Raw genomic sequence first — 15,016 nt, forward strand, 5'->3', positions numbered from 1 at the left:
GTCACCGCCACGTCTACGTTGACGCCTATGTCGACCCAAGACCTTGGCGTCAAATGCTCTGGCGCCTCGATGTGTAAACTCGGTGCCAATAACATCGGCGCCAAGATAAGGGTCTAGATTTTAAAAGCATACCTCCAGGAGCAGATTTGTGAAAAACTTTCAGAAAAGGGCAAAAAACAAAAAAATCGGCTGCCACCACAGCCTGCAGCTATATAGCTTAGCTTAAAATATCCTAGCTACAACACTCCCCACTCTGCTGCGGCTACCGCTATGGAATCGATGTTTTAATCACTGAATAGTAAAAAAAAGTAAGAGACTAATGTGGACTTAATAGATGGTCTCTCATATTTACGATGCATCATTTTCTCGTAACACCATGTTTAAAGCTGCTTGTTGCGATATATTTCTCCTCCATATTTATTAGCTTAGAGCTAGCGCTAACTTATACTATTAGAGACGCCTAAGAGTACCCCTAACCTAAAAACTAGGATACTCTCTTTGCATTGTCCCATATTACTTGACGTTTTCGACTCACTCACCGCGACCAACGACAAAAGGCAAAAGACCAAATTGCTCTTCAAGGAGTAGTGATAGAGATGTATTGAGAAAAAATGGTGTATTAGGAAGTCAGAAGGTCAAGTATTTTAGGCAAAATTTGAATTTTCTATAAGGTCATCTATTTTGGGTGGAGGGAGTATTAGTTTCTATATTCTAACTAAACAAAATAATAATGTGGCATTGGAATAAAAAAAATAGAGGAAGATGAAATAATTTTTTTAGATAAGAAACTATGCCTACCAAGATATGAACAGATGCGGTAGGCAGATGATGAAGAAAGACAACGTGTGATCCGACAAATTTTATTTTGAACAAACTATCTATTGCAAATGTGGTTTGTATGTGTTGTGTCTAATAATTTGGCTATATATGTGTTGTGTCTAATGATTTAGCAAATATAGAGTGCCGTGCAAACTGAGTATATCTCAGCTGGTTGGGTTTCTTGTAGTGGAACCTGTCCACCCGGATTTAAGTCCCCGACTTAACACGGGTACTCGCATTTTTCTAGATTTATTTTAGGATTTTACGGTGCTATTCTTTTAGTGGTAGACGACGTATCCGTCGACAGCGAGACGCTAGTGGTGACTTCGTCAATCTCGAGATTTATTGGTCCAACTCAGTTCTTCGTAGGGGTAGGATGTGTGTGCGTGCGTTCATAGGTGTGAGTGTACGCTCGTGTATGTGAGTGTCTACATCTGGGTCTCACAAATAAAAATATAGAGCGCCGCATATGAAGGCACACTCAGAGCACGAGTGGGTAGAGTGTGTGGCGTACTCAGAGCATGAGTGGGTAGTGTATGTGCGTGTGTTTACAGGGATGCGTTCATAGGCATGTTTGGTGCCGCCCCGAATCATTTGCCCGAAGAAAGATGCTGCCTATGTTACCTGCAAATCCATTCGATTTTGCCTGGCCAGGCAACCGCATAGGTGAGTGTTTGGTTCAAGCTCACTGCCTAGAAAAGAGAGTCGTGGGCCCCTGGAGAGTTTTCACGGTGATTAAAGCCCAGGCAACGGCAAGCAGCAACCAGGCAGTCGATTTTGGTTGCCTGGGGAAGAAGCATATGTCTGATCCAAATTGTTGTCCAGGGCTTCAACCAAATATCTTGCGGGGCAGATTACAGGCAACATATTTTCCAAGCAAAAGTGACTCAGGGCTGCATCCAACAGAACCAGAGTGCCGCATATGAAGGCACACTCAGAGCACGAGTCGGTAGCTCGTGTGCTGGTGGCACGGTGCGTGGTACGTGCACATTGCAAACCTAAACTTTGTTCAAGATTTGGCAAGTATAGAATCTATCTCACAGTTTTTGAGTTGAGACTGTCGTAATATTTGTTGTTTTAGCTCTCTGGGCATGGTGATTAAAGAGAAGTGAAAAAGATGTTGTGCACAGGTAACGAAAAGTAAAAAGACCTAGATAGAAATGTATTGATAGAAGAGAAATGTGTATTAGAAAGTAAGAATGACAAATAATTTAGTCTAGAAGGCTAGAATACCTCTCGTTAGTGTCATAGTTTGTCTATTTAGGTCCGTTCGTTGGTCTGAAATTTGGCTGAAACTGGTTGAAAAATATTGTTCCAACTGAATTGTTGTGAGAGAAAAACATTGTTCCGGCTAAAAAAAAAGCCGAACAAGCGGAATGGGTAAGCCGAACACGACCCTAAAAATTAAACTTGAGTCCTACTAGCTGCTAGAATCAGAAAAGACCCTTGTTGGAGCATATCGTTGCAGAGGTAACCGAGCTGTTTGACCGATAGTTTTTGTGACCGATAACTTCAAGCAAAAAGCCAACAGGGCGAAGAAAGGAGTCTAGCTAGTAGCACGGCAGGCACGCAGGAGATGGGCGATGAGAAGTGTACTGGTGTCAAATGGAACCAAGTGAAATCAATGGATGGACAGGTTGAAGGAAGGATCGGAGGTGATAGGCCTGTTCGTTTCAACTTATGAGTATCAGCCAGAATCAACGATCAGCTTACCGATCGAACAGGCCCGATATACGTACTCCCCGTATACTGCTAGTACGCACTAGTATATAAAATTGGAGGTGATTGTGCACGTACTCCGTACGTGGTGCCGGCATAAACAAAGCATTTCGCGCCGAACGGTCGCACTGTGCTGCACGCAGCACGCTCCACTCCTCCACTCGCCACCTCGTCGTCGTCCTCCTCCCAACTTGCCCGCCGTTGCCGCTGGATGTATCTGCTCCTCTCCTGCTCACATTCATTAATTAATCTATCTAATCGTATGACGACGCCCATGCAATGCACTCCCTGCTTGCTTCATCCATCCATCCATCCTCGCCTTTGACTGCTCATACATCATACTCCTCTTCGCAAAAACATTTGGCCTCTAGCTTCCTCCTCGGCTCCTCCTTACTTATCAAAAGAGGGAAAAAAAAAACAAAAACAAAAACACTTGGCCTCTTCCTCTACTAGTAGTAGTACACTTCATGTCTTCATCAGTTACTACTAGGAAGGAGTACCTGTGTTTCAGTTCCAGTCTGCTTGCAATGCAAAGCTCTGGCCTCGAGTCCTCGTCTCGTTGTCTGTACGCTTGTTTGGCATTGCTTTCTCTGGTTTTCTGCCAAGGCAGGCGCAGTTGCTGCTGCTGCTGCTTCCGGGGGCCGGGCCTGAGTGCTGACCAAGACAAGACACTGAGGCTGGAAAGCTGCAGGTGGCCGTGGCAAACAAACGAGGGCTTTGCGTTCGCCGACAGCGCACTGCCGTCTCAACCGTCGCTGCAGCTCACCAAGGGAACCAGACAGGGGAAGCAGCCTACCATGACCTTCAGAAAAACAACCACAAGCAGCAGCCGGGCAGGCAGTCAGTCAGAAGCCGCCATTGCCATACGGTCCTCCTGGGGAACAAGCACATGCGATGCTACCAAACCCAAACCATACCCCGTACCGTGCTTATTCTACTAGCATGAGATCACACGTTTATAACACAGGCTGCCTGTCATCAAGATTTTTTTAACACTTTTTTGAAACTATTTTCAAATATGACACTGTTTATTTTTTCAAAAAAGTGTTAAAAAAAATTGTCATCAGCAATCAAACTTGCGCACGCTGTCAACAATCAAACTTGCAGTTACGAGGAGACGACGCGCATGCACGAGGCAGTTGCCCACACGTGCACACGGTTGTTGGCCCGGCTCCTGGCTCCTGGCTCCTGGCTCCTGGGTGTGCAGTGCAGCTACGTACACCAAGAGCCTTCACATTCAGTCAGTCGGTCAGTCACAAGGTTACATTACACCATGCTACGGAGCTGACAGATGAGATCATGGGGATGGAGATGTCAACTCTCCTCTACAAAAAAAAACAAGCAAAAACAACTCCCACGCCGTGTCGCTGAAGCAAAGGAGAAACCCTTGCATCATCAGCATTGATCACACACTCTGCACCGAAATCCAAGGGGGGCACAGGCAATGGATCAGGCCAACGCCGTCCTTGTTGAACTGAACCAGATAGATCATCATGTTACGCCAGGGAGCGGCGGGATCAGACAGCAACAGCGGCTCTGCCGACCGGCCTAGCCGAGCCACGCAGTGGCGCGGCGCTCGCCGCCACCGCCGACGCTGTGCCGGATGCTGATCTTCTCGTGGGAGTACTTCTCCTGGAGGTACTCGAAGGCGTTCACGTCCAGCTTCCCGCTCACCGACTTGCCCTGCTTCCGCCGGATCTGCTGCTCCTTGATCGAGTTCCACAGCTTCACGATCGCGTCCCGCTGCTGCCGTGTGAACCGGGTCGCGTTATCGTACGCGTGCTTCGCAAAGATGTCAATGGCGGTTTGCGTCCTGACAACCAAGATATCATTCAATACAAAATATATAAAATATAATATTGAGCATATGGATGGATGACGCTCTATCAGACAAGAGAACTCACCATGGGATTCTGTAGCGCCGAGCGGCTATTTCCAGGCATTTCAGAAGGGCCTCCCGCTGTGACTTGAGAAATCTCTTTGCTTCCTCCTCGTCTGCTTTTCTGTTCAGAGCTGCGACTGCCTTTTCTCGAGCTCTCTCAGACTTCTTCGGCTTGTGCTCAAGAAGACCATCTAAACCGAAAGGATCAGAAGATTCTTCTCCTGGCTCTGAGGCTGCCGCATGTGTGCTATCATCTGCCACAGAGTCAGAAGCTGCAGCTGGAACACCATGATCTGTTTTGTTGTCCGTCACTGCATCAGTTTTGCTTGCAGCAGCAAGAGCCGCAGCTTCATCGTTGTCATCATCCACTGTTGCCACTGGCAGGGCTGAGATTGCATCTTTGATCTTTCCTACAGCCTTTGAGAACTACAAAAATAAAAGAAGAATATGGTTCAAGCATCAGTATCCCCAGGGTGATATGTATTGGGTTATGGCAGCATGTCTGATGATTGCATATCTACAGCAGCTGCCAAGTACATCTAGTAAAATATTTCATACTTAGGTTGTCAAGATAAGCAACACGTGGTGTTCAGAGAAAAATACCCACCACAAAACTGTCATCAGTGAAAAGATTATTAGCCACCACTGCATGCAGCACCCATATGTCAAATTGTTTTTTCTGCTGTTGGTTGAATAACTGCACATTAATCACAAGTTGTTAGTTAAAGTAGTGAAACACATAGTGACCTGACACAACCGAGCGACTATTTGTTTCAGGTACATCAGAAAGTTCACCTCTGTTACACCCTGAGCAGCATCAAACAATTTGTGGTAGTCTGCTCGTACAGAAGGCTCATTGCATGCTCCCAGTGAAGACATCGCAGCCTCTAGTATAGCAAAGAAATGACCGATTGTTCCAGGCTTGACACTTCCAGCCTCGATAAGTTGCAAAGCTAGTTTTGATGCCTTGCTGAATTTAGAAGTATTCCCTATGTGTGAAGCTATCTTCTGCATAGCCTCAATCACTTGTGTTTCTGACGCATCAACGGTTGTTCTGAACCGAAGACGTTTCTCGGGGACTGCAAGAGAGTATGAAATTTAGGGCATAATAACCGTCTGCCAAGTAAAGGAGTTTGCTTATTTGTTCTTATTAAGACAAGAAATTGGTCAGAGGAGGCCACTACATATAAAAAAAAGATGGAAAATAACAAGCAAGAATTTGAGCAGGTCAGATTGTCACTATTTTTTTCCTTGCACATATCGCTGCCACTGGCACAGTGCAATGCACTAAGTGCTAGCCCAGTTAACGGTCAGTTATGAGAACAGAATGCAGAAAGGCTTACATTTACCCATGAGAGAGTTAAAGGAAACCAATGGCAGACATCATCTAATGGTGTAATCAGGCAAATACGTCCAGCACAGCACTAAATGGAAACTGCGAAGCCTACTACGTGGGAACACATCACTCATAGGTGTGCCTTCTTGCAAGTAACACTACAAAAACTCAGTGAGCAGAGGTTGGTATTGGTAGTGACAAAATCAACACACAGACCTCTTCATAACTTAAAAAAGCGGGTGTGAATTCCTATCATTGCCCTGAACATTGTGGACGCGTTAAGTTAAGTGCATCAGTAACTCTAGCATACACCTATGTTTTTTTTTATTCTAAAGAATGAGAGGAAGCTATTATCGTCCTGGTGAAAAAGCAAAACTAAGAGGAGGTTATCACTACTTGGATCTTACATAGGCCCTAGTAGCAGTAGGACTACGAATCGCATCGATCTTACTAGTGTGCCACATAATCCAGGTAATTTGCTCAACAAAGCCATTCTTGTTGCTTCACCAGTAACAAATCTCAAGCCACCCAACCAATCCAAACCACCCGAACTGAAACGACCTCTTTCTCCCCTTTTGCCCTCGTTGAGCTCGACCTGGGATATGGCCATATGGGAACGGGGGTAGTCAAATCGCGCCCTGAAATCCCCTCCTCTGTCAGCCTCGACCTGGGAAATCGCAACTCAACCTGAATTCAGGCCCCTTACTATCCGGTTGCTGCTCAATCCTGATGTGCTACTCAGTCTCCACTTGAAGTCAAGGGGGCCCAATTAAACGATTAAGGGTTCCAATTCAAAGCGACGGGAGCAGGAGCAGTAGAAGCCGCGGATCATTCGGCTTGCAAAATAAAGGAGGGTAAGAAGCAGAGATCTCACCATGGGATTCCGGCGCGGCAGCCGCGGGGGCCGATGGGGAAGAGGTAGTAGCGTCGGCGGAGGGGGAGGGCTTGCTCCGCTTGAGGGAGCTCTTAAGCGCAGGCTTCGGTGCCGGCGCTGGCGCCGAAGGAGGAGGAGGCGGCGGAGCGAGGGAGGCCGCGCCAGCTCCGCCGCCGGCCTGGGCGGCGGCGGGCGGAGGCAGGCCGTCGAAGAGGTCGTCGGAGGCCATGGACGGGGTTTGTTTCATTTGGACTTTGGAAGAGGTAGAGACCAGAGAGAAGAGGAGAGCAAACTACGGGCCTTGGATTTTGATAGTAGCACAGCAGCAGGAATTAAACAAGGCCCGGCCCGGCCCAGATCCGGCTACGTATGGGCCTTCTGTGGTCAAGAATTCCTCCCATACACTTGCTTACTAAAAAAAGGGACTTTTTTTATGCGTTCCTACGGGTAAAAAACCGAAATTTCTATTAAAAAAATCATGAGATCATACACGTTTTGAAAAAATATAAATCAGTGGTTCCCTTCATGCATAAAATCTGGATTCGCATTGGTGATGATAATCCTGTTTTCTTTGTTGCGAATGCATAATTGGCAAACCATCCATTGGCAGAAAAATGCAAGCTGCCGAACTTTATAAGTTTTCATTCTTACATGGTTTCATTTCCTTCTATCTTCATGCTGCTCCTTGTTTCAACCTCCATATCACGATTAACAACAAAAAAGATCCTATCAGGATAAGAGTATCATCAAAGCCAGTGGATACATGGCTGGTGCAGTCACATTAACCAAGAAGCTTTCGGTCACTTCGCATTGAGTGATCATCGACGAAGAGGAACCTAGGACTGCACATGAGGGGTCTGAAGGAAGAGAAACTGCATGGAAAGCAAACCCTGGTTTAAATAAATTCACACGATAGAAAATCTAATGAGCCAGATAGTTCTTCGTGACGATATAGGCATGTACCTCAAAGGACTTCCCGGATCTCTCATACTCGAGCATACTGAGAGCTACTTCACAGCTCTGCGAGACTATGGGCTCAGGATCCTTTGCAAACTCCTCCAGAAGCACAATGCTTTCTTGGTCTACAACACAGCACGATCACAGTCTCAGGTAACTAGAGAATGTCTATGCATGGACTGGAGTTGGTAAATGACATTCTGCCAAAGCTTGCGGTATTGGTTACCTGCGATTGAGCCAAGGGCTTCAGCAGCTTCATGCCTGACCATTGGATGCTCACAGACATCCTTCAGGACTGTAGAAAGTGCATCTGAAGCAGCTTTATTTTGCAGCTGACCTAACACATAAGCAACCTGTAGAATAATACCAAGAAAATCGTATTACAACAACAACAACAACAAAGCCTTTAAGTCCCAAACAAGTTGAGGTAGGCTAACCAAGAAAATCGTATTATATTCAATAAAACCAAAGATATTGGAATGCAAAGAGAAAAAATACTTAATTTCTTGAGAGGAATATGATGTTATGACCTAGTTGAATCAGGCAATGTGCACACTAGGTCTGAAGCAGTTTCACACCACCAATCCTATTATCCTACCCAGATTTGTTACTATGTTTCTTCTTTTCAGAAAGGGAAACACCAAACTTCGACTCCATCACTAAATAAAAATAACAGACAAATTTCTTGAGGATCCTACTGACCATAAACTAAGAGGTTGTGACTGGATGTTGTCCGATCTAACATAACAGGGCTGAAAAACAACTGACATGTGACATCACATATACTAAAAAAAATAGCTGCAAGGCTGCTCAGGTATTCAGGTTTGTGCTCAACTTCAACTCTATTTCAATTTATTATGCCAGTTCAAAATTTTCAAGTGTAAATGTTCAATAATCTAGATTGCCAGAATCTAAAGAAATAAGTTGCGAGCCAACAAAAAAAAATCCAATAGAATTCAGAATAATTTTTGCCAAAACAAAAGAAAAATTCAAAGGATACATTGCTGGTTGTTTGATTTATGATTGTATACAAAAATATGACAACATGGATTAGCCAAATTTTTGACGAAACCTCGTGACGTAGAAGAGCACTTTTGACGCTCAGAGCTGCAACAATAGCAGAAACAGCAGCATCTCCACCATCATTCCTAAGTGCAAAAAGAGCTGCATACCGTTCGTACATGCTCTCTTGCTCATTGAGAAGAAGATCCCTGAAAAACATCCACCATGTTGACAACGGAAAGGCTATGTAGGCATAGGATACAATCAACACATGTAAGAATCCTTTGAAAGTTGTAAATAATACCTTAATTGATCTACTGAAAGTCCATGCTTTGCAGGCAGCGCTGGATCAACTGAGAGGAAGGGTGAACTGGTTGTACTCTCAGCCCCATTAGCTTTCTTCTGCTCTTCTATTCGTCTTAGTGCCAGCTCGCAAGTTTCTTGTACCTCCACAGCAGGATCAGTTGTTAAACTTTCCTCCAACAGGGGGATGCTCTTTTCCAGGCCAATAGCTCCAAGAGCTTCAGCTGCCTAACCAATACACATACACAATTATTTAACATGGATATTCAAGTACTAGAAGCAGCATATAACATCGATTTAACTGAGTACCTCATGGCGTACAATTGGATGTAGAGAAAGATCTTTTAGAACTGCCACCAGCGCAGGAATAGCCTCAGCATCCTGCATTTGTCCAAGTGCAAATGCAGCCTCATGGGCAAGCAAGTTAGAAGGATCCCTTGCAGCTGAACAATTTACAAAATATGTCAGGTTTTCTTAAGCACAATCCTTTGATCTATAAAACACTAAGTTGAAGGAATCTGACGATGCACAGCTAGTAGTGCAACAGTAGGTGGTTGCAATTCAGGCCCTTGATGTGCTTTTCACTTCTTGCATAACTAGTCTAGTACACTTCTTTTTCAGTTATGGACTACTAAAAAAACATTAATAGAAATTTAAGAGCTAGCAGCTTTGTTGACAGCAGACTAAATTAATAGCATAATCTCACAATTATACATATCAGTAAAGGAACAAAAAAGGTGGCAGGCAACAAAACTTTCAGGAAAATAACATGTACAGCATAGCATTAAATATTAAATAACCCGAACCAATGAAACAATACAAAAATTTGAGATAAACAAACACTCTAAATAGTTCGAGAAAAACAAACACTCTAAATAACAAAGGTCATATGTTCAGCGAGTCCTACAAAAGGGCTAGGTGGTCAGTGACTCAGTGCTAACTTCCTTTGGTGCTGGCCAAAATGTAACTCAAAGTTAAATTTTCTAGCATCACCAGTTCGTCACCTCAGCACTAGTATGGACTGTAAGGACACTAGAGTTTGGAACTAAACCAGCGAAGTACCTAGGACCACTGCATCTTGTCGATTAGTTCGGGAAAGCAACAGGGACCAGAAATCTGTTGCACCGGTTGCTAAAACCAATCCACAAGCTGCTAAAGCCTTCTTTTTTTCAGATATAAGGAGCTGCTAAAGCCTTCAACCAAGCTTTGAAGAGTAGCGAAGCCGAGTAAGTGAAGCGTAGTGAGAGTGAGACCTTGGAGGAGGGCGCGGCGCGGGGCATCCCCGCGGAGGTTGCGGAGGGAGAAGAGCGCCCGGAAGCGCTCCGCGATGGGCTGCTCCGCGTCCAGCAGCCGCTCGCAGAGGAACCGCTCCATCTCCGGGGACGATTCGAACGCGGAGGTGGCCGCCATCTCACGCCGGCGATTCCGTACGGTTCTCACGCTTCGGCAAAGGTGGTCAGTGGTCACTGGCGGCGGCGGCGGCGGAGGAAATCCCGTGTCGGAAAGAAAAGGAGAAGATGAGGACGAGCTCACGTCGAGGCGACGCGGACCGTCCGATCGAAACGCGCCACGTCACCTCTCCGAACGGACGGACGACAGCGACCTATCCTTACAGGCTCCTCTCGCTGCCGGTGGGTCCCAACGCCTTTGACCCAAATCCTGGCCCACGTGGCAGTTACACGCTACTTGTGTAATCTCACGTCGGCGAAGCGCGTAGCACCAGCATTCCTTCTCGCCCCCTTTGCGGCTTCTCGCAGCGCTGCGAATCCCAAATCCGCGCTGATCCGACGCGAATCGATCGAGAGGTGAGCTCGCTAGATTCCCCCGCAGATCCCCGCACTCGCCCATCCCTCTCCGGAATTTTCCCTCTGCTTTTTCGTGCTCTTGGCGCCCTCTTCGGCGATTTGTTTCTCTGATGGGTTTGGGGTTTGGTTCCTGCAGGTAGGAGGCAGCACGATTCGGATTGAGACGAGCGCCATGAACCCGAGAGGGTAAGATTCTGCGCCTTTTTGTTGCTTTGAGCTTGGGATTTCCTGACATGGTGTTCGGATTTAGGGTTGATGAGCGCGTGCGATTTGTTAGTAGGACCCAATGTGGCTGCCTCACTGGATGGATATACATGCGATTGGTGCGATCGGTACGCTGCATTTGTTAGGGGTTAAGATGAGTGATTAGTGGTGCTTTTACTTGTTCCTTGTAGATAATTCAGTTGTTGTTGTCCTGTAGTTATGGTTGAGGAATTCCCTGCAAAAGACAAATCGTTTGTTGTATAGGACAGTTTCATTTCCCGAGCTCTAAGTTGGTTGAGGATCATGAATATAGGTTTATCAGACATAGAAGTTGGTTTCACATGATTATTGACTGGGCTTATTTTGCTTCTCTGTCCCAACAGACCAATGAATTCGTAACTTGGGACTCTAAGAGCTACCATTCTAAAGCTACTGATATCTATGTTTATGCGTGCTGATATTTCTCTGCTTCAACACATTGATACTTTGCTCACTATCAGCCTCATGGTCAAAATTCTTTCTGCTAGTGCCGTCAAAAAAAAAACTTTCTGCTAGATCTTCTCTCTGTCCCTCTCTATCTCTGTCCCAAGCTCTGTAGTCTGTAGTTGTGCATAACACCGCATCTTTACAAATAATCCAATTATGGAAGGGGGTGAAAAGGATCTGCTGGAGCAATATAGCTATAATTAGAAAAATATAAGACATGGTGATCCTCGTTCGGCATAATAGCAGTACATGAATTTCACCCAGACGAAATGGACAGACTCTCTCTATGGCAACTATGGATGTCAATTGTATTGCTAATTGGGGCTGATATGTACTACCTATGTCTTGCCTAGTTATTATCGCACATCCTTTTTTTGTCACCTTATAGTAGTTTTCTGTTGTACCAAAGCATTTTAGCAGACAATGTTTTGACTTATTTCGTGATATGGGTCCAGAGAACTGTGTTTGTCGGTCCATCACAGAGTATGCAAGTTCCCCGTTTCTGATTCGTGGGCAATATATGTTTTATAACTATATTGTTATAACAAATATGGATTATTGTTGAGCTGAGTCGACCTTTTTTTAAAATTAGAGATAGAAATCAGACTTCAGAAGTATCCACCCTTTAGGGAAACACATATGTTTTTCTCAGTTTAAATGCAATTTATAGTTTGGATTGTTTCAACATATTTGTTCAGCTACTTTATCAAATGAATAAGGTTGTTTGTTGTTATTCATCACTGTGATACAAATATACAATCGCCTAGGTCATCATGTACTTATCTTTGAATTTGTGAACTTGGACACATAGAAATGTTAGTCCCTGGTTATATATTTGTGAATCCCTTAATACTTCTGATAATGTGGAATCCCATTTTTATCTGAACATCCTATGTTAACTGTTCCTTTGTGAAAAATTCATTAGAGTACTTAAGTTTAATTTTCATGTGCTGATGTGGATATTCTGGACCCCTTTCACTTTGCAATTATTCTGTATGCACCCTTTGTCTATTGATTATATGCCCAACTCTTATATTGGTTATTTTATGCACTTTGTGCAGCTACCGTAGCAACAGAACTTCTCTCTTCGATGGCATTGAGGAGGGTGGAATCAGAGCAACATCCTATTCTTCCCATGAGATAGATGAGCAAGAAAATGATCGAGCTATTGATGGACTGCAGGATCGTGTCAGCATTCTCAAGCGGGTATTGTGCCATTTAAACTTCTTAATGTTCTAATTCCATTGATTCTATTATGTAAATAATTGTAGGTATTATCATTATTATTAGTAGTAGTATATTTACTAGCTCAAGCTGTGTTGCATAGATAAGATAATAAAATAAGTTTATTAAAACAATACTGTGTTCCTTTAAAAATAGTTCCTCCCTGCCGCAGCTGTAGTGCATAGTAGCAGTAGTAGTGTAGATAGGGGATTCTTGTCAACCGTGTGCTTTCCTGGATCAGTTTGGTTTTAAATATTTGAAAGTAGTTCAGCACAGTTTTCTGGTTAAATTTTACCAAAAAGGAATATGATTATCTGATGGGCTTGCAATTATGAATTTGTGGCTGCATTAATGCTATCTGAATATTTCGTTGGCCTAACTTTTTTTTTTAGTGTGGTATGCATTTGGTAGCTAACAACTAGAATGTCTACATTAATAAGGTATGGCTTTCTTTAAAAGCTAACGACTAGATGAGATATAGAAGGATTCTTATGTAATTTGGTACGCTTGAAAAGCACTGGGAGTAACCAGCAAATAGGAAGTCCTGGAGAATATCTGGACATGGGTCATGTCATGATTCTGGTATAACTATGTCTCTTCGTCAATCTGATTCTTTCTGTCTGACGTCAGTGTAGACATTCTCCAAAGTCCAAATTAACAAATATGATGAGCAGCAATCTCTATTAAGGTTTAGGGTGCTTTGCTCATTTTATTAATGGTATGCTAGAAAATAAATAAACATTCAAACATCCCATCCATTGACTAGTTTAAGTTTGCTGGAATTGTTCTAACTTTAGGATTCTTTCCCCATTTATCAATCTGGATAAGTTTCTAGACAACTATATATTTGTTATTAGGTACTGAAAGCTCTTTTACTTTCCTGTAGTTGTCAGGTGATATCCATGAAGAGGTGGAGACTCATAATAGAATGCTAGACCGAATGGTATTTGCCCTTTTTTTGTTGTTGTAAGATCTGTATCTACTATCCTACTCCCTTACCATCATGCCTGATTCAGGGGAATGATATGGATGCATCAAGGGGTTTTCTCTCTGGAACCGTGGACAAATTCAAGATGGTAAGCGACAAGAGAAACAATTACTAGCACGTAGTTCATCTGTCCCTTGTGCCCTTCCGAGATGATTCATGTGTGAATGAACATGATACAGGTGTTTGAGACCAAATCAAGTCGGAGGATGGGAACCCTCGTCGCATCATTTGTCGCCCTTTTTCTGCTGGTTTACTACTTGACCAGGTAGAAGCGTCCTCAGTGAAAGCTCTGTGGGCTGGCGTGCTCAAGAACACGCTGGAAATGGATGTGCTGATCTGCATACTGTGCCGTATATACCTTGAAAACTCACTGTTCTGAGTGCAAAGTATGTTGATGTGGGTTTCGTGAACTCTGCACTGTATAACACGACTACAGCGTGTTGGGTCGATCCTCTGCTCTGTTGCTGGAGCTACAGAAAATGGATTAAAGTTTGTTGTCCGTTCCTTCAGCATGTTATGTGTATGGACGAATGGTATTAGATTATCTCCAACAATATCACCCAAAATACAAGACACATTCTATATTTATATTTGGGTAGTGTTATAGCTAAAGGGGTTTGATACATATTTTTAGTCTTCTTCAACAACAGGATCTAAAAGAGAACTTTTTCTGCAAATAAGTCTCTAGGAGAGAGGATACTTATATTTAGGTTGTGTCTCTGCTGTAACCCAAAATGGGTCTTGCATATAGGTATTTTGTTGAAGGCTAATACAGTACCATTCATGATTCATTTTGGGGTTGGATCTCCATATAGGTCCATTAGAGTAGTAGTAGCATGTGGAATCTCTACCGTGATGTATCTATAGTTGGTTATCTTGTGGCTGGACTTGTTTAATTGTAGAAGCTTTGTTTGAGCACACTGTGTGGTCGACACGTGTCGCGTGGCACATCATGCCAACAAATTCAGATGGAAGGAATGATAATGTGGTTGCACCATGAACAACTGCTATAATAACACTTGATAAGGAGTATTATATGGTTACAAGACTTAAGGTCAGCGTGTGATTAAACGCAGGAATCGCAACCAACGCAATGATCGAGGATGCAATTATTGATGCAGCAAGATGCTCTCCATTCTTGCGGGCAAGGGAACAAGCACCAAACACCTGTAACTAGCTTAGATAATTGCACCAGCCGGTCCTAATCACATGCATGTATGCCTATACATACCTATGCCTCGTATTTCTATACTAATCTCGCTAAATGCACCAGCTCTGACAGGTCGATTTCGGTTTCTAAACATATCTTGTCCTCACGGGCACTGTTATGTTTTTCCTTGTTTTTCACCAAACTCTCCTATATATGTTTGATTAATTATGGTTATTATATAGGACAAATATGGGCCAAACATGTCGA

General features: G+C 43.8%; 3 protein-coding genes across 5 annotated transcripts; 1 reads left to right on the plus strand and 2 right to left on the minus strand.

The window, feature by feature from the left end:
- Positions 1 to 2,937: 2,937 nt before the first annotated feature.
- On the minus strand, positions 2,938 to 7,420 carry LOC136478383 (uncharacterized). 2 transcript variants are annotated; one of them, XM_066476823.1, is made up of 5 exons: positions 7,282 to 7,420; positions 5,216 to 5,499; positions 5,028 to 5,117; positions 4,443 to 4,846; positions 2,938 to 4,351 (listed from the first exon to the last, which is right to left on the minus strand). In XM_066476823.1, exons 1-5 carry the CDS (start codon positions 7,289 to 7,291, stop codon positions 4,087 to 4,089), a joined length of 1,053 nt encoding a protein of 350 aa, XP_066332920.1. In that variant the 5' UTR covers positions 7,292 to 7,420; the 3' UTR covers positions 2,938 to 4,086. The 2 variants fall into 2 exon arrangements, with proteins under 2 accessions (XP_066332920.1, XP_066332919.1); XM_066476822.1 differs by lacking the exon at positions 7,282 to 7,420 and adding an exon at positions 6,631 to 6,917 and having other exon boundaries at positions 2,942 to 4,351.
- Positions 7,365 to 10,446, minus strand: LOC136478385 (deoxyhypusine hydroxylase-B). Of its 2 annotated transcripts, none has more exons than XM_066476824.1 (7): positions 10,146 to 10,446; positions 9,202 to 9,335; positions 8,894 to 9,120; positions 8,660 to 8,798; positions 7,814 to 7,940; positions 7,594 to 7,712; positions 7,365 to 7,502 (listed from the first exon to the last, which is right to left on the minus strand). In XM_066476824.1, the coding sequence occupies exons 1-7, from the start codon at positions 10,300 to 10,302 to the stop codon at positions 7,467 to 7,469; spliced, it is 939 nt and encodes a 312-aa protein (XP_066332921.1). In that variant the 5' UTR covers positions 10,303 to 10,446; the 3' UTR covers positions 7,365 to 7,466. The 2 variants fall into 2 exon arrangements, with proteins under 2 accessions (XP_066332921.1, XP_066332922.1); XM_066476825.1 differs by having other exon boundaries at positions 9,202 to 9,273; positions 10,146 to 10,332.
- Positions 10,447 to 10,590: 144 nt separating this feature from the next.
- Positions 10,591 to 14,388, plus strand: LOC136478386 (bet1-like SNARE 1-1). The gene is made up of 6 exons (XM_066476826.1): positions 10,591 to 10,697; positions 10,834 to 10,883; positions 12,449 to 12,593; positions 13,498 to 13,554; positions 13,628 to 13,687; positions 13,779 to 14,388. Exons 2-6 carry the CDS (start codon positions 10,870 to 10,872, stop codon positions 13,866 to 13,868), a joined length of 366 nt encoding a protein of 121 aa, XP_066332923.1. The 5' UTR covers positions 10,591 to 10,697; positions 10,834 to 10,869; the 3' UTR covers positions 13,869 to 14,388.
- Positions 14,389 to 15,016: the final 628 nt, after the last annotated feature.

The sequence above is a fragment of the Miscanthus floridulus genome, chromosome 8 (genome assembly GCF_019320115.1).
Source record: "Miscanthus floridulus cultivar M001 chromosome 8, ASM1932011v1, whole genome shotgun sequence".
NCBI classification, from domain to species: domain Eukaryota; kingdom Viridiplantae; phylum Streptophyta; class Magnoliopsida; order Poales; family Poaceae; genus Miscanthus; species Miscanthus floridulus.